Genomic DNA, 23,157 nt, shown 5'->3' with positions numbered 1-23,157 from the left:
TTTCCTACTCCTGCTCCAGTCTCTCTGTGTGCACGGTAGTGGCATCCTGGGTTCTCCCTGCCCTCAGCCCAGCAGCATTCCCAGCTCAGGGCAGGTGGGTCCTGCCTGGATCCAGAGGGCTGTGTGGGCAGGACCCCTCTGTGCACACAGCTGCAAGTGCTGCTGCTTTTAAGATGACAGCAAGATCCTCCTAAGCCCCCCTGTCCCCCCCAAGCCTGATAAATCACACTTGTGAGTAAGGGAAGTAATGGAGAATAAGGGAAGTTTTGGATAAGGGAAGACAATTCTAATAGAAATTTCTGATTTACCAATTTAACACACAAATACTTGATCTGAGGAGGCCCTTCAGCCACGTGCCAGTACCACAGGGCAGTTCCAATAACACATCATGAGTGCTCACCAGCAGTTAAATTTATGAAACTCAGTAATTTGGAAATTCTAGCAAGACCCTTCCCAGAGTGAGCATTCTGCTCACAGTGACCCCAGCGCGTGACCTTCCAGCTGCAGGTCGGAATTCTGGCTGTGTCTGGACACAAGTGTAACCAAAACCTGCAAACACCAACTATTCCAAAAATCCAATCACATGTTCCCATGGAAATAGGCCTGTAAGTAACCAAGAGGTTTGTAGTTGTGACTTCCACTGTGGTTATAACCCCAGCAGGGGTGCTGGTCATGTTTCAAAGAGGTGAGATGTCACAGGGATAATTTATAAAAAGTAAATTTAAATGATTTCTTATATAATTAACCCCCTCAGCTGACACACACATGCCTACATACTCTGTTCCTGCAAAGGGTTCTGAGCAGGAGGGCCAAGGCAGCAGAAGTGACTGTATTAGCTGAAGGAACAAATGCCAGGTCCATTCCTTTGCTGAACCACTGAGCAAAAGTAACAAAATTAAAGCAGAAACAAATTTCAAATGGATAAAGAGTAAAACATCTGTTACACGAAGGGAGGAAGCAGTTTAAAGACTGAGCTAAGTGAATCCTTTAGCGACCTCCCTTCAGGGAAGGGAAATCTGACCCCAGGAAATAAATAAAAGTCACCCAAAAAGTGAACAAAAGAGGTGTTCGAAAAAACCCCACCACCATTCATCGCCGCTAACGACTTGTTCATTATGAGTGATGATGGATAAAGACTTCTCACGCTGAGATGAAATCAAGATTTATATGCATTGTTTCCTCTCCCAACTTGTGGGAAGATCATCATCATTTAATTCTATCTCTGCGGCCAGTGATGGGCATCCAGAGAGCTGGTTATCACACGGCGCAGTCAGCTGGCAAGGGCCGGGACGTGCCGTTGGCACATCTGGACGGCGGCGCCGCAGCCGAGGGTGAGCGATGGCTCCTGGCCACCCTCCAAATTGCTGCAGACTGGCGGGGCTCCTCTCCCCCCCCCCCAGCCCCGCCCCTCTCAAACCCCCCCCCCCCTTTTTTTTTTTTTTTACGAGAATCAGATTTTCATTGCTCCATTCAATTGCTCTTCTCTGCCATTTTTTACAGCTCTTATCGTTCCCTTGGAATATGGCCTTGAGACAGCTCATCCGTGTCCTTCACTGTGTTATCTCTTCTAACTTTTATTAAAACTTCAGCTCTCATCTGAAGATAGCTAATTAAATCCATGACAGATTATACACGCGTTTAAAAACTGCACTGAACTACTTTTTCTAAAGAGAACAGGGTTTATTTTCTTTTCCCATAGTTAAAACTGAGGGTGTATAAGGAGGTTTCATTCATTTACAAAGACAAGATCCTTATCTTTCCCCACTATATAGATGGGTTTATATTAAAGTTCCTTTGTTGCGTGACAAGACTTGGTGCAATTTCTCTCAGTAATTATTTCTTGTTGCTGGAAAGATCTCTCAGCCTTATACTTTTGAAATATATACACTAACATACATGTGAATGCACATCTACCCCCGGAAAAGAATTGCTCTAAAACAGAATTGCAAGCACTGTACATTTTCTTTTTTTAAATCCTGATATGCCTTAACTATAACAGCACTACTCGGGCAACATTGCAGAAAGTAAATTTTTCTTTTTCTCTACAAGTAACGACAAATCCTTGAAATTATTTAAAATCATACTAAGCATCATTTTCTTACATAAATTAAAAGTATATATACAAACTCTACCATGGGCTGGACTCACTGTACTTCCACCCATCATCCCAAATTACCATGAGCTGGACTTGAATGCAAATGGCTTTGTTATTATAAATAAATATTTGCAGGAATGGATATACTGCTCTGCAGTGAACATTATGCAGCTCCTGCACTGTCAGCTTTGTGCCAGCATTGAGAACACAAACCTGAGCACAGAACTGCTGTGACTGGGGCTGGGACACAACCCCCCCCCCAAAACCTGTGCAGTATTCACAACAATTAAAAAGAGATATAAAATATGCTCATGGAGAAAACACTTTGCCCTCTAGAAAATACGATAAACAACCCACCTGAGCCTCTCTGTGATCCCTTCCTTCTCTTTAAGGCCTTTTGTAAGATATCCTTCATGGTGACCTTCATACTGTCCACCTGAATAAGTGAGAATCCATGAGCAGCATTTCTGCAAGACAGATGCACATGCAGTTTTACAAAACAATCATCACCAGCAGCTCCCCCAGTCCTCCTTAGCTTCAAGCAAAGCACTCGTTAGCACATGGTTAACGAAGATGGGTTGGAAAGGGAAGTTAAAAGGAAGAACTGAGCAAACTCCCTTAGCAAAAAAAAGACAAAACCAGAGAAAACAGATTGCAATTTTAGGGGTGCATGGATTTTCCTAATTGTTATTTTTAATCACTTTGTGTTCAGCATCAGAGAGAAAGATGAGCCAATGTACCTGGGGGCTCCTCAGCCCCTCAGTAGTGTCTGTGGAGTGTTTTACAGCACATAACACAGAAGCAGTTTGCAGTGGCATTTTCATCCATGTCCCACACGTAACAAACCATTAGGGAGAAGTGGCAGAACAACCCTCAGTGAGGTGACAGCAGCTTTGCAGCACTATCAAGGCATTATTTCAATGCATTATTTTAAACCTAAGTAAGGGGCTTTCTTTGGACACATTTTTGTGAACACAATGGCACAAAATCCCCCATAAAGGTCCATGGCAGCGGGTCCTTGTCCTGGCCATTGCCCCTGGGAGAGGCCACAGAGGGGGAAGGACTGCAAAGAGCACAGGGATGGCTGTGGGGGTACTGCTGCCAAACACTGAGAGGGCACCACTGGGGAAGCAGAGAAGATGACAACGTAATAGAAGAGACACTGGATGAGCATGTCAGTGAATTTTGCCCCTTAGCCCTCGCAGTCAGTCTCGGCTCGTGTCAGTAGATGTCACTGCAGACAGTTCCAGGGAAATCCGAGAGCTGAAGGCTCCCACTGGAGAGACTGCTCTGCATGGAAAAAAATGGTTTGCAAAGCTATTTGGGCAGGAGGAGGAGCTTTGTATCTAGCAACCAGGAATTTTAATCAGGGAGCAGAGCTCTATATGAACATCACAGCTGGAATATTTTTAAAAGCAACTGGCAGTCAAAAGCAATCCAAGCAACACAAGTATATCCTGAAAAACAAGCCCACATTACTATGTGTCACTTTGAGACACAAATTCTGGGACTAGAGGTTGGAGGTCAGGTCACATCAGATGTGGCACCCCCAGCCCACACTGGGATGGACAGATGATACCTCTGAGCCCTCAGCACACGCCAAGGAGCGCTCGGAGCCGCTCAGGGGGCCTGACACCAGGGCCAGGAAGCCCCTGCCTGGGCACGTGTTGGCCACAGCTCACTGTGCTGCAGCCACTCATGCTCTGGGGGCTGTCAGCCCAGCTCTGAGCCCCACAGAGATGTCCCCCATCCCTGGTGTACAATGCTGTTTCCCTCTCCTCGGTTGTGCATCGGTCTCATCTGAATTTCATTTTCAATTCCCTTTGTTCCTGGCAAAATGAAACTGCCTAAAAGCCCCAAATTTATGTTCTCCAGACCATTTATTATTTATAACTCTATCTTACTCGTCTTCAAACCAAATATTCCCAACCTTTTCATGCACCTACTTTCCCTCTGTTCCTGCCGTGTGTTCAGTGCAGCAGGAGCAGAACTGAGCCCGTGACACCACTGTCCTGGAACAGCCTCAGGGCACAGGGCCTCCAGCCAACACTGTGCAGTGAGCAGAGACCTTCCCAAGCCTTTCACTGAGGAGCAACTCTCCCCTGAAGCTGCCATGGAGCCCCACGATGTGCACGAGCACCACACAACACCCATCCTTTGCCCAGCAGTGCCATGGCTGATCCCTCACTCCCCAAAGGCCTCACAGCTCCAACTGACCTGCTGAGTGAGATTCAGTGGATTTTCAAAAGTGAAAAACCTCTTCTACAATTATAACTACAAAAAGGAAACTACCTCTGCACTTTAAGCAACACAATGCTTGTCAGCGAAGTTCTACAAGAAAAGCCCTGCACACTGGACTGGGCCATCCCAACAGCTGGTGCCTCCAGGTAATTCATACAGTGCTCTGCAACACTGACAGCAAGTTTCCAGAGAACTCCAACCAAAACACAGGGAAATAAATTAAAATACTGCAGGGAAAAAAGAAACAGCAAAGGCAAAGGAAGTCCTCCAAAATCTGCTATGGCCAAAACAAGAGTCACAATTTTCTCCTTAGTACACAATGCTTTTCAACATTTTTTGCCCCAAACAGAGCAGGCACTGCAGCCCCCACCCCGGAGCAGCCCAGGTTCCTCCCAGGCACAGAGTGTCCAACGGCAGAGAGCCCCAGCTCAGGGCTGCTCATGGATTGGGAACATCCTGAAAATGGAAGATTCCCTTTCAGTTCCTGACACTTCAGCTGCTAAAGAGCACAGGCTGCTGTGATCTGCTCGTGTTCCGGGCCATCCCAGCTCGGCTGATTCTTTCCATTGAGCAGCTGGCCTGAGAACTGTCAGACTGATTTCCCTGACACTCCATTACTAACCCCTGCCTGAGCCAGGGCCATTCTTTGCCTCAGAAGCTGGATCTCATCCCAGAACAATCTTTAAAAGTTTATTTTACTGATCAAAGCAAAATAAGAAACGCTCTGTGTTTTACTATATTTAGTGTGGGATCCGTAAGCGAACCCTTGGCAGGAGCAGTGAAGCTCAGAGCGCACCCGCTTTGGTGAACTCTTGGCTATTTGCTCTGGAGCAGAGCCAGAGGGTCCCAAACCTGTCCCAGTTTAGCCACTCGACTCTCCCTTCCCCTGCCCTGGCTCGCTCAGCGCTGGTTTCCCTCTCACAATGCACCAAGGAACATCAATTCAACATTTCAGCACTCGGCAAACCCACACATCTGAGCCCAGACCAAAGAGCTCCTGCCGTCATCCTGGGGCCAGGCCAGTGTGTCAGAGCACGCTTCCTGTGCTCAGAGGAGCAGCCTCACAGAACCACAGAACAGTTGGGTTTGGAAGGGACCCCTGGACATTATCCAGTCCAACCCCCTGAAGCAGATGACACAGGTGGGTTTTGAATGTCTCCAGAGAGGGAGACTCCACTCCCTCCCTGGGCAGCTGCTCCAGTGCTCTGCCACCCTCCATGGAAAGAAGTTCTTCCTCATGTTGAGGTGGAACTTGTTGTGGTTTAGTTTCTGGCTACTGTTTCTTGTCCTGTTGCTGGACACACCATCAGGGTGTCCTGGAGCCACACTCTGCTCCAGGTTGTCTGGAACACCACTGATCCATCACACCCTCCACTGTGTGACCAGAGCACAGGAAGCTCTGCTGGAGAAACACGAACCCAGCTCACCTTTCCACACCCCAGTGCACTGCACTGACCATGGGCATGGACTGTCCTCACTCAGCCCAATCCCAGCATATCCTTAATTGCAATTACAAACAACCTGTTTTACCTCACTCTGCTAAGGTGTGATACCTTTATTTTAAGTGAACACACTGAAAACAGGACAGACAAGCAGATGCTGGTCAATCAATTAAAAGTGCTGCTGGCAAATTGGAAGCCAAAGAAATTCCTTAGCTTGTATTTTCTGTCATTTTGCAAAAACATACCTGGGTGACAAGGTTAAATCAAGCAAAGGAAATCCCTGGCACTTATCATCCACAGGCATTACTGATAAATTGTGCAGTGGAGGAATAAAGGATTACCTTCTGTATTTTTTCATTACACTTTTCTTTTGTTACAGAATACATAAATCCATTGTGGCACAATGTAATATGTATCATCGTGCTACACCTGTGGACGTTTCATAACGGCTGCCATGTCTGTGCAGTCAGGAATGATAAGTGAACCACCCGTGAATGTTAATGATAGTGATCATTCTGCGGTAACTTGGCTTTCCATCTTCTTTTACAGCCTCGGCGCCGGAGCCAGGGTGGCAAGGTTCAGGAGAGGGAGCAGGAAACAGCAGCAGAGGCAGGAGCTGACGCTGGGCTCCGCTGGGGGCACGGAGCTGAGGTGCCATGGGAACAGGCAGGGTCCCTCCACGGGCTCCATTCGTACCACAAAACAAAACAACCAACACTGGAAGGACAAAAGGCTTCTGTTCTGAATGAGAAATGAACTTTTCCAAAAGCTCCTTTCCAATCTGGAGCGATTTTTAAAATTGTTGGTTGGTTAGATTTTTTTTTTAACACAGGAGTGGAATTTATTTTCCAGAAGTGGAATTTATAGCACTTAAAGCTCACTGCAAAACCAGCTGGCATGGCTGGAAGTGCCCGGGAGTGACTAATAACGATTTCCACTTGATCAGCACAAAGTCAGAGTTAAGACTAAAAATCCCAGCTGACGCAATAGACTTAACTTAAGCTGGGTAATTTTTAAGATAAAGTGCACAGTGATAGGAATCAGAACTATGCCAGCCACAATTTTTCTTCTGAGCCTAAATGATCTGCTTTTGTGCATCTCAGGTTGGTCTTGGACAGCTCTGTGCACTACTGAGTTAACTGGTTGCATTTTGACACCACTGTAACTGTCCTTAGACCTCTGACAAGTCATTTGACTCCTTTCTTGGGGTCCCACCCCTCCCTCTCCACTCTCCTGGGAGCCACTTTCTTAACTTTGGCACCTACACTGTCTTAAATTTGCATGCCATGAATATTCTAAACTGTACTTTGGAGATTACCCACCCCCTGTAACAAACTGAGGAAGAGGCCTTTTGGGGAGTGCTTCTGTAGTCCAAGGAAAAACACATTTCAGAGCTTTGAGCTGAATTTGTAAATGCACATTTTAAAAAGGTTTAAAATCTTAAACTATTGGGTATGGCAGGGGTGCCGCTTTGAAAATTTGTATATAATAGTCAAAGCAATTTAAGCATAATATCAAAACAGAAGAAAAGTGCTACAGAGCAGAGGATCTGCATGCCAAATTTGCTCTGTGTGCCAACTGGCAGCTGAGCCACAGCTCCTCGAAACACCACTAGACTGAGTATGTCAAGTCGCAATAATAAAATTTCCAAGGGAAAAAGCCCTAATGATGGTACAGATTTATTTTAAGCCTTTCAGGTATGACCTCAGCATCTCAAGAAGTCCATATTTCCATGGATGTGGTGCTTTGTTTGCCTCCTCCTGACAAACGCCCTCGCCGTCAGAGCCGGCTGTGTGCGAGCAGCGCGTCTGACATTGCACACAGCTCTGCTTTCCACAGCAGCCACCTTCCAAAAACACAACCCGCTAGACTAATGGGCAGGGAGAAGCCAGAATGATTGCCCTCCGTCTTCTCCTTGTGTAACTTTGCCAGAGTCCTTGGAACTTGCCAAATTCGGTCATGCCTGCTTAGCTTGCTCGACTGATTGTGCCAGAAAAGAAAATAAGACACAGATGTATTTGAGCTCTTTGAGATGCCAGTAAGAGCGACAGCTAATGGCTTCATTTCGACCCTCCCCTACCAGCTGGGCACAGGTGGGGGGATAATGAGGTCCCTCTCCCTAATCAAACTCAATTATTTACTACTCTGTACAGCCACAAAGACATTCACATCCAGCTCTGAATATAAACTGCACTGTGGGCTACTTCCAGCCACCGCCTCTGGGTATTTATAACTAACTCAAGTGGCTCAGAGTTTGCCTTGGCAGGAATTGAAGTGTATAAAGTTCTGCAAACTGTTTCTGCTCAAACACGTCCTGCTGAAACGGGGTCCCTGGCGGGGTTCCACCGCTGTCAGCTCGGCAACTGCACAAGCTCTGAACGTCCGTCCAACACGGGACAGGGAGAGCGGAGATGAAACACGGCTCCAGCATGGAGCTTCTCACAGGCATCAACATCCTTCAGCAGTGACTCAATATTAATAAACATCACAAGTCACAAGGCTGACATGGCAGCAGCTGAAATACTTCAGCGTGAGAAGGAAAAAAAGAGATGCAAAACACAAAATCACGATTAGGTGCACCAGTAGGGTGACAGGGGAGCAAGAAGACATAGAAATTGCAAAAAATCCCTACCAAAATAAGACAGTATGCACATTTAAACTCCCAGAGATAACAACCTTTTGATCAAGAGAAGATCAAGTAATTCTCCATTCTAGGTGACACATTAAAAATCCTAATTTCAACCTATTTACACAGGAAGCAAAAGTAAATTCAAATTAACGTGTAGACACAGGAACAACCAAACTGACCCTTTTGGAAAAGCACTGTTTATGATGCAATTGTCCTATTTCTCCTCAGCAGCACCTCCCAGGCTATGTGAAAGCTCCTCAGATCAGCACAAATGATAGTAAACCAAAAGATTTTGCATTTCTTTCGTAGGATCTGCAGTTGGACTTTAATCCTGCTCTAAGCTCCAGCCAGAGCACTGCTTGCCAGGCCAGGATCCCATCAGGGCTCTGGGCTCACACAGCAATGTTGGTTCCATCTCCCTTGAGCCAACCTCCAAACCCTGAGCCCACATGTGCTCCCAATTCAGGGGGTGACTGTGACCCTCAGACCAAAACAGCCCCCAGTGCTCCTGGGGAGGCTGCTGTGCTTCCTCCCTGCACCCCCTCCTCACCACTGCCTCGACCTTCAGGAACTTACTGTAAATACTGGGGCCAAAACATTGTATTTCCCAATGTTGGGAATACACACGGGATTGCTGACAATGGCTTTCAGTTGGATGCTTTGGACTGTCTCTAAGAAACACAGTATACAATAAAGAATATAAAAACTAACTAAATAGGCCAGAATTTTTTTTACATGTCTGATTATTCACGACTGGAAGCAGCTGTAGTATTAAGAAATCTAGGTGTTGTCCAATAACCAGGAAAACTCTATTAGCATTTTCATTTTGAGAGCTCCAAACATGAAATATTTTTCCCAAGTAAGAAGTGGTTTATGCTCCTGGTATTTTGTTACAGTAATTAAGGCCTTCTGATGGCTTAGAAGATTTTTCAGTCACAAGTAAAGAAAAATAAAAGTGATCAAGCACAGTATGTGTCCCTACTTCACTGATAAGAACAGAGCAAATTCTTCTTGAGCTACAAGTCAGACAGCTCAAGTCTCAGGGGTGGATGGGGTCATCCTCAATAAAATTCTTTTGGACTTTGAAGAGGAATCTCCAGTCCTATTCCAACTGGCATGCTTGGTTACTGCTCATTTCTCTCCTCAACTACTGCATTGTTATTTAGCCACTCTGCAACTATTTGTTCCAAAATCACTTGCTTTTTTAATCCACTAACCAGTCTGAAAATACAAATTCACTACTTTGTCTATTAGGCTTTGAAAGAAGAATTTGAAATCTCCTGTGTGGAAAACTAAACACCATGAATACACCTTTTTTTTCCTGCTAAAATTCAATACACTTTTCCAAAATAATTAAAAGTCCCTTGCAAGATCAGTTCTTAATGTCTGTTGAAAAGGGCTCTGGATATCCAACATGAATGAGTTTGTAATTTAAACTCTCTGAAGCTGTTACATCTTTTCCAGCCTAAATGCTCCATGATTCTACACACATTATTTCATTTATTACTCAGAACAGATTTTTCATAAATAAGCAGCACGGCTGGAGCAAAATGAAGATTATGAACTCAGATATTGTGCAAATTCCAAATATTTTCTAGTGGGAGTGCAACAGCTCAATGTTCTCCACTGATCACATGCAGAGGGGCTGATTTTCTTCTCTGCTGTCTCAGACTCACTGTGAGGGTCTCACCTGAGCTGTGCCAGCCACGTTTGATTTTCCACCTGCCTGGTGACAGAGCCCAGAGTGGGGCATTACCCACAGAGAGGGACATCACCTGTGGAGCTGGGCATCGCCTGCAGAGCACCCCCACACAGGCAGCCCCCGAATTTTGGTCACCCCAGGTGAGGGAAGGCAGAGCAGAGCCCAGGCTGGAGTGTCCCGGGGCAGAGCAGTCCCAGCCCGTCCCGCACTCACATGCGCACGAAGAGCGACTGCTTGGCCGCCAGCCCGGGCGACGAGTACTTCTCCACCAGCGCCAGGGTGCTGAACCCAAACTTGTGAATGGGCTCGTTGGAATCCAAGGGGGGGAAATCCGTGTCGACCTCCCCGTCGTCCTCGGCGATGTGCAGGCAATAGGCATTGACGTTGTCACTGCAACACACACAGAGCAGGGTCAGTCGGGACCCCCAGCCCAGGGCAGCCACCGAGCACCCAACACTGGGCAGAGGCACCTGCACGGGAGGAACACCCTGAACAGACACTGATGACACCCACAGAACGTGGCCCAAAAGTCCCAACACATCTTGCTGCCATGTGAGTTATAGCAAAAGTAGTCAGCCTTCATCATTAACTGCACTACAAGCAAGACCTGACAGTGATTAAAATACACTAAAGTCCATAAAAGTTTCATGACTTCATAAAGCTGGGAGTCGTATTTCTCCATTTGTTAAAATTTATTTATTTACATGATGACTACATTTCAGAACTAAAGGTGAACAAACAGTCTGTGATTTTTCACAGATCAAACAACTGTGAAAGTTTAGGGTCTGTAGGCTGGAAAGGCAGAGAGTGCTCTCAGGTAAACAGGGTCATGAACCATGGGAAAAGTAAAGAATCTGTCCAACCCAGCAACAATGATTAGCAGAAAAGTTACCTTTTCTAAGTGTCCAAGAAGTCCAGTCACTAATGGCAGTTAAGAATTAATAAAGACCAACAAGCAGGACTAACTAACACAGAAAGTTGTAACAAATACAGTGTGGGAAATAAAGAGCTGAGCCTCTTTCTTTACACAGATGAAAAGCCCACAGGGAAACAACTATCTGTAGCTATCAAACAGGTATTAATCATAATTTCCTAACATTGAAATCTATTTCAACTGTCACTTCAATTTAAATTATTGACCCAAAAATAAATATTCTTTCTAACTGTAAACTTGCCAACACTCAGGCCTTTCCCCAGCCATGCAGAAGGGCTGGAGGTGCACGTGGCAGTGCATTTCTAAACTCTGCAGTTTAAATTCAGAGTTTTAATTGCATGATTGATGCTTAAATTAATTAATTGTAAAGTGTATGCTAATTGTTTAATTGGTCGCTTGATCTATATAGATCATTTTTTGAATTAAATGAGTTGATTTACAAAGTTTATTGATTGGATGTGACAATGAATTATTTCACTGACTACCTGATTTGCAGTTTTCTCAATTAATTCACAAACCTTTGGTTGCAACTGTGCTTTATTGAGAGTGCTTAGTCCAGGTGATCTATAGGCACCTTGTCATGACTAAGACATTTATTATGGAAAACAGGGAATAATGATGCATTGCTGTTAATGTAAGCTGCAAATTTGCTAACAAAAAGGTATTTCAGCAACATTCATTACTCTGAATTTTGAAAATTCTGAGATACTAGTGAAGAAACTTTCCTGAGCTTCTGGACTGTTATGAAGACCTGGAACACTGATGCAGAATTAATTTTTGACTTCTAGAGTGCTAAAGAAACTTTTGGAGGAATGGGTAAAAGGCAGTGCTGGGAGAGAATTGGGAAGCACTGGGCTTGGAGCCACAGCCTGGCGCCGTGTGTCTGCGCCGTGGCCAGGCCTGTAGGGACAAGCCAAAAAAAAGGCCACAATAACTCATATACATCAGATTCCACTCTGTAATGGGAAATGCCTGGCATGATTTTTGGATCTTTCTCTTATTCTAGTTAGATTTCTATGAATCATAGAATCAGATCACAGTTTGAGCTGGAAGGGAACTTAAAGCTCATCTCCTTCCATCCCCTGCCATGGGAGACATTGTCAGTTAAATCCCATAAAATAAAGGCGTTACAAATGTCTTCAGTGGTGGGCTGGGCTCCTGAACATTAACACAGATATTGTCACAAATGGTTGAAAAACTGAAGTCCAGTGGGTAAAACTTCTGCACCTTGAACCTCCATCAGGCTGAGATCAAAGTCAGGAACAAGCTGAGCACAACAATTGAGAGATGCAACAGCATCTAAAAATAGCAACTGTATTTGAATTGTGCATCTCACTATTGATCTCTTCCTAGAAGGAGATTTGGTTTCTTTTTTTGCAGGTAGAATCATTCCAGCATATCTGTTAGGGGCTGGCAAGAGAAAGGTCCATGAACCCAAGTTCATGTATAAGAGGCCAGGGGCAGGGTTGCTAACACTGTCAGTGGTTCCTTGTATCGAGACTGAATACAGACAAATATAATACAATTATAATAAAAAAGGCAGCCTAATTGAATACAGAATGCTCTCAAAGCTGTCAACCAGTGCTCACTCACTTCAGACCTTTTAGGGAAAAGAATTAAGCAGTAATAAATTATTTTCTTAAAGACAGAGGGGTTGTTTTTTTAATTACAAAGTCTACAATCTCCTCTCTACTCTCACACAGCATCACTAGTAGGTATAGCTGTCACTCCACATGCCTTGTACACCATTTCTCAGGCATTCTCTGTATGTATTTCAGTGCAGTGTCACAATGATCCCCACTTTGTCTTTTTACACTCTCACCTGACTGAATCAGGAACAAATGGCCAGTGTAGAATGGGCACCCTACATGAGCTCTTTCCTTACTTGGAATATGAGAATTAGGTTATAGTTAAATCAATCCTTGCTCCAGGAGTGGCAGTCAGCAATGCTAAAAAAAGATGATGGAGACGTGAGAAATAATTAAGAACCTACAAGAAAACAAACTACTTGGAATCTCAAGGCTCTGCCCCTTAATCTGAGCATTTGTCCCCAGATTCTCCACTGCTGCTGTGTCTAACACGTGCTCTGGGGAACTCACGCCTCCATTATTTATTTTATTCTATCTGCCCTGAATTTGATTACATTGGACAGCCTCCTTGCTCATGATCACTCTTTGACACATCATAACATCTTATCCTTCAAGGCAGACAGTGAAATTCTTTTCCTCCCACTGCTGCCTTTTGCTGTGGGCAGTGATGGTTCATGGAACACTCTCCTCATGTTCTGTCTGAGGTGTGCTGTGCTCCTGAAAAATATGTGTGTGTCCAAAGACTGACATTAGTGTTGTCTTACTCATTAAAAAATAACCTAATCATACCTAAAGGACAGTCTTTTGAACTTAAGATATAATGAACAGAAATTAATAACAGCAAATTAAATGGCACTGTCTGCAAATACTTTTATATTTCTTTTCCAGTGTAAAAAAAATAACAGATCAAACCAAAGTGTTTAACCTCAGAAACATCTCATCTGTCTGTTGAGAAGATCTAAGGGAAAACCTATATCCAAAGCAACAATATTCATGAAACTGTTTTCCAGAGGGGCTCTTTCCTGTGTGCCTTGTATCTATGGAACAGAAATCACCAAATCCTGATGGGAGCTCAAGCAACCTCCCAGCACCTCCCTATCTCTTCACAGCTGTGCTACAACAGCAGATAAGACTACTGAGGTCTCCAGTGCTCCTGAAAAATGCTAAAAGAGCAAACTGTAAAATTCAGGACCCACCCCATTCATCCAATATTCCAGGAACAAAAACAAATTGAAATTTGTCTCATAGAGAAAAATCCAAACAAAACCATCAACCTCCTTTGCACCAGGGATACCCCTGCCAGCAACTGCTTCTGAGAACTCTAAACTATTCTAAGTTCTTATTTTATATTCTATGACCCAGCAAAAGCAGAAGTATCTTACAGAACTGTTTTAAAACAAAAGCTGCTCAGGTGAGGGGCTCTGAAGAACCTGTTTATGCATCTCATGTCACCTGCCAGGATAAAGGAACAGCTCTCACTAAACACCAACAGTGCTCCAGCACAGCAAAGGGACTTACAGAGGAGTTCTGGATTGTGTTTGACATCTGGTGATCTCAGCCATTAAGAACACTACCCAAAAATAGATGGGACATGAAATAACAAATGCCTCTGTGATAACAAAAGACAGAAGGTTTGCATTATTTTTCCATAGTTTTGAAGTTATGATTCATTTACAGATCCAATCAAAGAGCCATGGCTGGAGGTGCCCGTGTGCTGCTCAAAGGGAAACACCGACAAACGTGAAGGTGCTCTCTCTAAGACTTAGCTATCAAAACACTGACATGAAATCCATTTCATCATGCAAAAAGGCTGCAGAGGAGAAATTCAGAGGTAAAGAGGTAGTAAAGAAAGAGCATTACTTCAGTTTGGGTTCCCGTCCCTCACTTGTATATTGCCAGCAGATGAGCCCGATCAGGTCGTGCACTTTGGCGTTGGCGATGGTCACCACTGTCATGGGCTGCAGCTTGTCTTGGCTTGTGTGCAGTGGGAGGTAGACATCAATTTTTTTGGTTGCCGTTGTACCAACATGGCCCTGTTGAGAGAGTGTATTTCATTAGAAAAGTGTGACAGAGTTAATACAAAATCTGGGCAGAGGGAACTCTCCTCAGCAGGAAAACTAAAATACGCTACTGAGGCTTGAAAATGGAAGAAGCTTGAACATTTAAATTCCAATTCTTTCCCTGCTGTTTATCTGTAAAAAGGACATGAAATATTTGGCCATGATTTCACAGATTTTCATAAAGAGCCTGAACTTCACTGCAGGATCCCATGTTCCCGCAGGATCCAAAAACCCCAAATACTTGCAGGATGGGGAGGAAGTCCCATCAAGCCAACCTAAGACTTCCAAACTGCACTACCCTTGTTTCTACATTTCTGCTCTTTTCTGCAGTTCTCCCCCACTACTTGAGAAGCTCTCAGCCCTCTGGAGGGAGCAGAACTACCCAGTTATCAAGGTTTGACCATGGCTTGCCAAGAGAAGAACAAAATCTCACATACAACTGAGCCTGAACTGTTCTGAGCTGTTTGAAGACAACCAAGAAGAATAAATTAATACTGGGGTTTATTGGAACTTAATGCATTAAAAAAATCTATTTGGCACTGTGGAGATTGACAGTTAAATAAACCATAAAATACACAGCAACAGAGAGATCTATAAAGTTTGTCTTACAAGAAAAAAACATTTAATCCACTGCAGGTAGGACTGCAGCTTTAACCCAGAAATCTTTTAAACAGACAAAAGATTGCACATTCTGATCCCTTCTTCCAAAGCACCCAAAGTAACTCTATCTCCATCTCTCTCCATACATACAAGGGCCTTGAGAGGAGAAAGTGTTTCTTGAATTAATCACTTTGAATTCTAAGTAACAGAATAAAAGGATTCAGTGCTATAAATCTATAATGAGAGCATAAAACAGGGAGTTAAATGCCATGTGCTAATTTCAATATATTGTTAAAAACCATTTGATCCTTCAGTGTGATTATAAATTAGAGAAGTAATAGGAATTTAAAGATTCAAGTTATTCATACTGGCATAGCTAAAAGTATTATTAAAATCCATTCCAATATAATGAATTTGTTTTTTAAGAAAGCATTTTTATAGTGCAGATACCTCCTCTTCCCATGTTTTAGGGTAAGAGGAAACTGGTTTTGCTCATTCAAAGGAGGGATTAGGTTTGTAATAGAATATGGGACATTCCTTTACTTTGTTTGGATAAATCTTAACAAGCCTTTGGGAGAGCTTGTGTGCCCAGGACCCTCTGGGACACCACCCATGGTCTTCTGAAATCATGAACACAACAGAGCTACAGCTGCCAAAAAACATAAGGGTGGGTTTCTTCCTCGCAATCTCTCTTGCTTTTCTACTTCCAGGACCTTTTTGAAGAGTAACTAAACTGGTACCAGGTAATGAACTGCCTGTCTTTGCCCAGGTGCAGGCACCACCCAGGGCTGCACACGAGGCTGTGTTGGTGACACTGTGGTGCTGAGCACAGACACCAGAACAGGAGAGCTGGGGCTGCAATGGATTGGCACGGGAAGGAGTAACAGTTACCCAGGAAACTAATGGGACTCCTTGGCATGCCAAGTCAGCTACACATATAAATCCAAGGAGGGCAGAATTGTAAGTAATGCTGGGTCCTGACAATGGAAAATCCAAGAAAAATGGACAACCAGATGTGAGAGTTGATGCCAAGGCTACAACTGACACACCCAGTGTCAAGCCAGGGAACAGACAAACGAGGCAGGAACTGGATCTAACAACCAAAGATTATCCATCAGCCACTGCACAGACGGCTGTTCCATGAACTAATAATCCAATCCATGTATTTATAAAATAACCCTGTTCAGGACCTTGGTCTGCAGCTATCACAAACCCCACAGTAACTCTCCCTGGGCTGCCTCTCTCCTTTGCCCCACACCATGTGGTACTTCGTGTTTCCTGTTTTTAACTAAACTTTTCCTTGTTCTTCCTCATCTCTAAATCTCCTCTACCTCCTCCATTAGAGTCATCCTTTTCTTTTACTCACAAACACTCAACAGGAACACCAAAATGACAGGTGACTTAAACTCATACACCTCTGAGGATTCCAACCACCCTTCGAGCAAGGGGAGCAATCCCAACAGAGCAGGTCTGGGAGGTGGCTCAAGGCACCACTGCTATACTCAAGAGCTTTAAAAAGGTGAAATATTTTTATTAATTAAAGGTCTGTAAAGTAGATTGCCATGAGGTATTAGAGAGGCTGAAACCTGAGATGTGAAGCCAATTAGACTTTCTAGCAGTCCATTGTCACATTGGGTGGGAAACACTGGTATGAACATGAGAGTCAGGCTGACACTGATCATCCCATACCAAGGTGGTCTGGAGGAAACCTCCACTGTGTTTATTGCAAATTGGTGATATTTGTTCAGAAATACATAATAAATCCAACCCACCAGGTCCCTGTCTCTGGGACAGAGCAAATCCATATCCTCAGTCCGTCCTGCAAAACATTAATTGTGCAGGAGGTCCCTCAGAGCTCAATTACTGATCTGCTCAGAGCCCACGAGGTGAGGGCTGGGAGGTGGTGGCTCTGGATCCAGGGACACAGTGATTAGTCTCTGTGGCCAGGAGTCAGACCGAGCCACGCTGGATTTTACCAGTGATAACTCGTGGGTTTTACACAGGGCTGGAGTCTCCTCTCCAGGAGGAGTCACTCAGACCAGACCACAGGCACTGCTACAACCATAATCACTTTCTGCTTCCAACTAAAAACTATATTCCAAATGGAAATGCTGAAGAGATCCAGAAGATAAAGGACAATTACTGATATTCAAAGAGGCAGGATCAAACTTTATTAATAGATCCAGTATAAAATTCAATGGAAAATCTATTCAGGGCCAGGGGCCTTACCATTTGGAGTTTCCTTAATAGCCTCCAATAAATCTGGGAAGCATAAAGGGGCTGTTAAATTAACATTTTCCTGATCTGTCACCTGTGGCACAGTTAATTTGTCAAAAAATTCTTTTAGCTTGTCACTGGACACTGTATATTCTGACAAATGAAGTCTGGAATAAAATTGACAAAATATCTCGTTAATTTTCTAGGAAATCACAAATCTGATTCCATTAAGCTTTTATTGTTAGAAATGTTATATCCCACCAGTCCTTCAAGGAAGTGAGGAGTAACTGGATATACTGAAAATGTACTATAAATCATAGAAAATTTTTCAAGTATTTTTATTGATGGATTCTTTTAAGTTTCCTTGATGCTCTCCTACAGTATGTTAAATTTAAACAAAAATAAATATTTAAACTCTATCAATTCTTTTAACTCAAAATATCCTTCTAAGATTTGAAATCACCTTTTAATCAAAGTCCATGAGGGAACGTATCCCTCCCTCCCATACCAGATGGTGTTTACCTGATGTATATTGTGTGACCACTGTCCATTCCCAGGATAACTTACTCCTAAACATAGTTCTGAAGTACCTGCAGAGCAGGGAGCACAACTGTGTGTGCTGTGTCCTTCTCACTTCTGCTCTGCTTCACCACACACCACGGCACAATATTAAAACAAAGTCCATAAACATTTCTGAGAGAAAAGTGATTGATTTTCAACACTAATAATTTACTGCCTCTTCCTGCACAATAGAGTTCCATGACTAAATGTTATATCACTTTAAGATTAGATGTTCTAATGATATAATGCAAAGATTTTACTGAATCATTATTTAGTGGGAGTCATAAAAACCTCTTAAAATTAATCTTTCATGCACATCTAGCTTATCCAAAGTTAGCATTTAATTAGATGGCCTTGGCACGAATGAGCTTACTACTTTATTTGCTCAATCAGTATACGTCTCTTCAGTAATTATAATTAATTCAAGTCATTGACTCACCTCCCAGCAAACAACACTAAACACTGCACAAAATGGAAACAAATGCTTCTCCTTTCCCAAATGCAAAATGTCTTCTCACTTTTAAACTCAGTGAAATGTTTTTTGGTTTAGGTGACAGGGTATTTAACACACTCTGTGATCCAGCAATCACTTTCTGAACATAACTTACATATGTATTTAATCAACATACAGGAAATATATGAAGGAGAAAAATAGAAATATATTAACTCAGCATTTACCACACATACAAAAGTTCTAATGGATCTGAGCATGGATGTTTATAGCAATGCAAGGGACCATATTTTTCTAAGATGACAACTGAAAAGCATCATTTTCTAATCTTTTGACTTGAAAAAAAATTAAAAAATTTAGACCAATTATTTCTTTACCAAAAAAAGTGGAAATAAAACAGTCAGTCATATTAACTCATAATTAAGTCATAAGCAAAACAGCTTTAGAGAGGCTGAGTAGACAAAGAAGGGTCATCTAAAAGAAAAGATGAAAAATTTTTTTAAGTTTGGATGATCAAATACCTTAAAAGCCTTCAGTAAGTACGTGGCAGAAACCCTCAGAACGAGGCACAATATTCCAGACCCGCTGGCACACGGCTCTGAGCAGACAGGTGGGAGCAGAGCAGGATGCTGAGCACACCCACGGCCCCAGCACAGACCCAGGGAGTGGTGACAGCACAGTCTGAGGTGTGGGGTACAACACGTGGGTGTGGGGTACAACAGGACAGGCACAGCCTGAGGTGTGGGGTACAACAGGACAGGCACAGCCTGAGGTGTGGGGTACAACACAACACACGGGCAGGACACATGGGGAACAGCAATGGCACAGCCTGGGCATTTGATTTGTAACAGGCTGGGGGAAGATGCCTGTCCAGTTGCACACTGAATACTCAGAGGCCCAGTGCTGAGCCTTGGTGCTCACATGAACCCCCGGGCAGTTTCACACCATTCCTCCTCCAACCCACCACACTGTCCCCCACCACGGCCAAACGGGAATGGGGTTTATTTCATCAGGTGGTTAGAACAGCACTGGAGTTTTTCATTGTTTTGGTCACACAGTTCCTTTTGTTATTCCTAAGTCATTTATGGAGAACAGCCCAGTGAGACCAGGGCACGGCAGCCCTGGCCCCGCCGCAGGTGCCCACCTGATGCCCGGCAGGCTCAGCACACTGCCAGCCCTCACAGGTTCTCAACGAAGCCTCTGAGTTATTCCCTTCTGAGGAGTGGATTCTCCTTTGTATCATCCCAGCTTCTGCTGCAGAGTTAGCAGATCACGATGTAAAATTCCATTAACATCATTAAATACTTAATTTATCTTATTCGCACTGTCACTATTCATAAAAATTTAACCCAGTAATTTCCTGTTATCCAAAGCATAACAAAGTATGAATATTTAACTACAAGGTAAATAACACACTATTATTTTTTATTCTAAATTGTTGACTTCACTTAGCATGCCTGCTCTGTACAGCACCACACGATTTGTCAATTAAAGGTCCAGATGTTTCCCAGGCTGCAGTGGCAGCAGCAGTTCTGAGCAATGCGTCCTCTGCATCGCAATGATCACTACAACCCCAGCTCCAGGCTGCATTAACATGCTCATGTTTTATTCCAGCCCCCTCCTAATGTACCAGTTAATTATACAACACACAGCTGAGAAACATCACCTCCGAGCTGGACAGTTTCCTTCCACGCTTCCACCTGAACACGTCTTTACATGCACCTCAAAACCAGGATTTACAGAAATAACCACACCACATAATCAAGTACCCAAATCACTGCCTGCTCTTGCTTGGCATTGACTCCCACAATTAATAAAATTATGTAAGTCCTGAGCAAAGAATAAGACACATAATGCTGGTAACAGCACGTTTCAATCATAGTAACACATTCATTTATAAAACTCTATGAATTTAAAACTGGTTTACTTGGAGTGCTATGAATACGATTTCTTGGTATTGTTTTTTTCCAACAAACACTATTTGGATGGAGGGGGAAGCCCCAGGTCCATCCCCTTTACAGCCCAGGCTGTGTTTATGTCCATGTAGGTGTCAGGTTTAGGACAAATGGCCCTCCCCTGTCATGCTCCCACAGCATTTTGTCTCACACGCTCCTTCCCTGCACACCCAAGGCCAACACAGACCTAGAATTGCTGCTCTGCAGAGGGTGGGATGTCCCACTGGCTGTGGTGGCACCAGCTCACCCTGCCTGTGCAGCCCCAGTTCTGCTCAAGGATGACAGCCCACGTTCACATTGATCAGAAGGCAACTGCTCCAGCTGCAGCAGAAATGCATTCATTACCCCAAACCATCCTCGCCTTCCTCACTGAGGAGAAGGAATGGCCTCTTTAGTAGAATTATTTATATTTTACTTACTAATAAACATTACAATTTAATACTGAGGAATAGAGTTATTCTTTGTAATAACAAAATGCAACAAAAACTTACAATTAAAACTACACCATAAACATTATTTGTGCGTTAAGGAACATGCCACGATCTATTTTAATGAACAGATGCTCTACAAAAGATAAATGTTTTCAGAAATATTCAATCCTTGAGCAGATCAGCCTCTAATCCTCTGCTTCTGCTGCACAAAGCAGACAGCTCAAGTTCCTCGAGGACATCAGCCAACCTTAGGTGGAACATTTTTAATACATCACCGTGTCACTTTTTAATGTGCCACAATCTATTAACCACATGGCAAACTAACAGGGATTTTTAAAATATGGGTTTTATAGCTTTGTGCCGGTGATTAATTAAATAAATAGCCAGCGTTTCACAAATCATGCCTCTAATTAGTCTAACCCAGACACTTTGCATTCCCTGGCACCGTTGCCAGCTGAAGCTCACAGAAGGGCAGCGGCGCCCGAGCACGCCCGGCACCGCCAGCCCGGGCTGGCACGGCCCCGCAGCCCCCGGCACCGCCACCGGCCTCGCAGGTGCTGCAGTCAGCTGGAATGGGGCTCCAGCTGCTTGGGAAAGATGTTCTGTGTAATTATTCTCCCTCATCCTGAAGGAAACAATCGAGATAACAAAGAGAACAGAGCCGTGTCTGGGATTTGACCTGAAGTAGCAAAGTTGTGTGTTGCAGAAAATGAACAAATATTAAAGGCAGATGCTAGAAAAATTTTCTGTGCTAAATGATACATTTTCTGTCAAAACATTTCAAAGTTGAAGCTGCAACTAATTACATGCAGTCCATTCAAGGAAGCCAAGCAAGGCTTATCATTAAAATGACTCAATTATTCTTAAAAGAAAGAGAAAATCATCTGTAAAACCTGCCTGCAATCTCATCAGTTTTACTGTGCCTTCCTCAATAGATCATTTCCCCCAGAGCTCAAATTAAACTCTCAATAGTTAACATGCTCAAGTTTTACTACAGGTTTTTCTCCAAATTATTATTAACTGGAATTTACTACCTAGGAAGAGTTTTATATAGAAATTTGCTCTGCAGTGTTTAGTGACACTATCACAACAGCTTTTCCCCCCTCAATTTAGAAACCATCAGAGACAGCACACGATGCAGATTCAGGCAGCTCATGGAAACGGAATTTGATTTCCTCCATCAGGCAAGTTCTTTCTCAGCATCAGTCCCCAAACTTGCCCCTTAAACCCAAGTTTCCTTGTACTCAGGAAGATATCTGTATTCCTGGGCAAGGCTCAGGGAACAGGTCACACCCCGGTGGGGTGGGGATGTCACCGGGACCGCCAGGACCCGCTGTGCCAGCGCAGACCCCACAACAGGAGGGGAAGAAGTGCAGGACTAACAACACTGAGACTTTTCAGCTGTTAGACTGACACTGAGGTGGTGCTGGATCCAGCACAAACAGCTGCTTAAGAACAGATCTCCCTCTCCAGCCTCAACAGCCCCGTGGCACTCGGGGGACCTGTGAAAGCACTGAGAGAGTTTAACCTCAGGAGGCTTTTGCCCCTAAAATATTGCACGTGGTTCAAGCAACTTTAATTGATGCAGGACACTTTCTGACATAAAGTGTTTTCAACATTTTTTTTTCCCCCAGGATTTAGGTCCATAGCAGCCTGAGGTATGATAAATTCATAAACTCAATCTCCACAAATTGCTCAGAAACTGTTCTTGTTAGTAAATCAAAGTTCTTCAATGCAAGCAGTACTAGTATTAAGAAGCTAATGAGATTTTTTTTTCCCTATTTGTTTCAGATAGGGAAATAAAAAAATTTACATGGAAAAAACCTGACCTTTATACTATCTTTAGAAATTCTGAGTGGGGAAATTAAATAGAATCTTAAATAAATAAAAAATAATTTAATAAAATATAAATTTATATTGGATCAAGAATAAACCAATTATCACTTCATTTACATTTAATGTTTAACTACAAAACAAGAACTCTTTGATTAGTGATATCATGGTGCTTGTACAGATCTCTAAGAGAGTTCTTACTCCATAATTACTACCAATGCTTTAAAAGCATTTTTCAAGTACTAGGATCAGAGTAAAGACATAGTCTAAAAGACTATCTTGTGAGAAATTAAAAACCCAACCTTCCCTCCCTCAGGAATGTTTCTCCCAACAAGCATGTCTGTTAAATGGACATATCCAACCCTCCTGCAAACAGCAGCCATTAGAAACATTTGCTAATAAAACATTTCCATATTT

At 43.4% G+C, this 23,157-nt stretch overlaps 1 protein-coding gene across 4 annotated transcripts in view; it reads right to left on the bottom strand.

The window, feature by feature from the left end:
- The window catches only part of MAPKAP1 (mitogen-activated protein kinase associated protein 1), an 86,817-nt gene that overhangs the window by 36,172 nt on the left and 27,488 nt on the right, over positions 1 to 23,157 (bottom strand). For all 4 annotated transcript variants that reach the window (XM_027650074.1, XM_027650075.1, XM_027650073.1 and 1 more), the window contains 3 exons: positions 14,493 to 14,665; positions 10,323 to 10,499; positions 2,453 to 2,562 (listed from right to left, as the gene is read on the bottom strand). In XM_027650074.1, coding sequence (XP_027505875.1) covers positions 2,453 to 2,562; positions 10,323 to 10,499; positions 14,493 to 14,665 — 460 coding nt within the window. The remainder of the gene's footprint in view (positions 1 to 2,452; positions 2,563 to 10,322; positions 10,500 to 14,492; positions 14,666 to 23,157) is intronic.

This window comes from Corapipo altera, unplaced genomic scaffold (assembly GCF_003945725.1).
Source record: "Corapipo altera isolate COAL_440 unplaced genomic scaffold, ASM394572v1 268, whole genome shotgun sequence".
Lineage (NCBI taxonomy): Eukaryota > Metazoa > Chordata > Aves > Passeriformes > Pipridae > Corapipo > Corapipo altera.
Note: the sequence above shows the minus strand (reverse complement) of the source record. Positions and strands in the feature narration are given on the sequence as shown.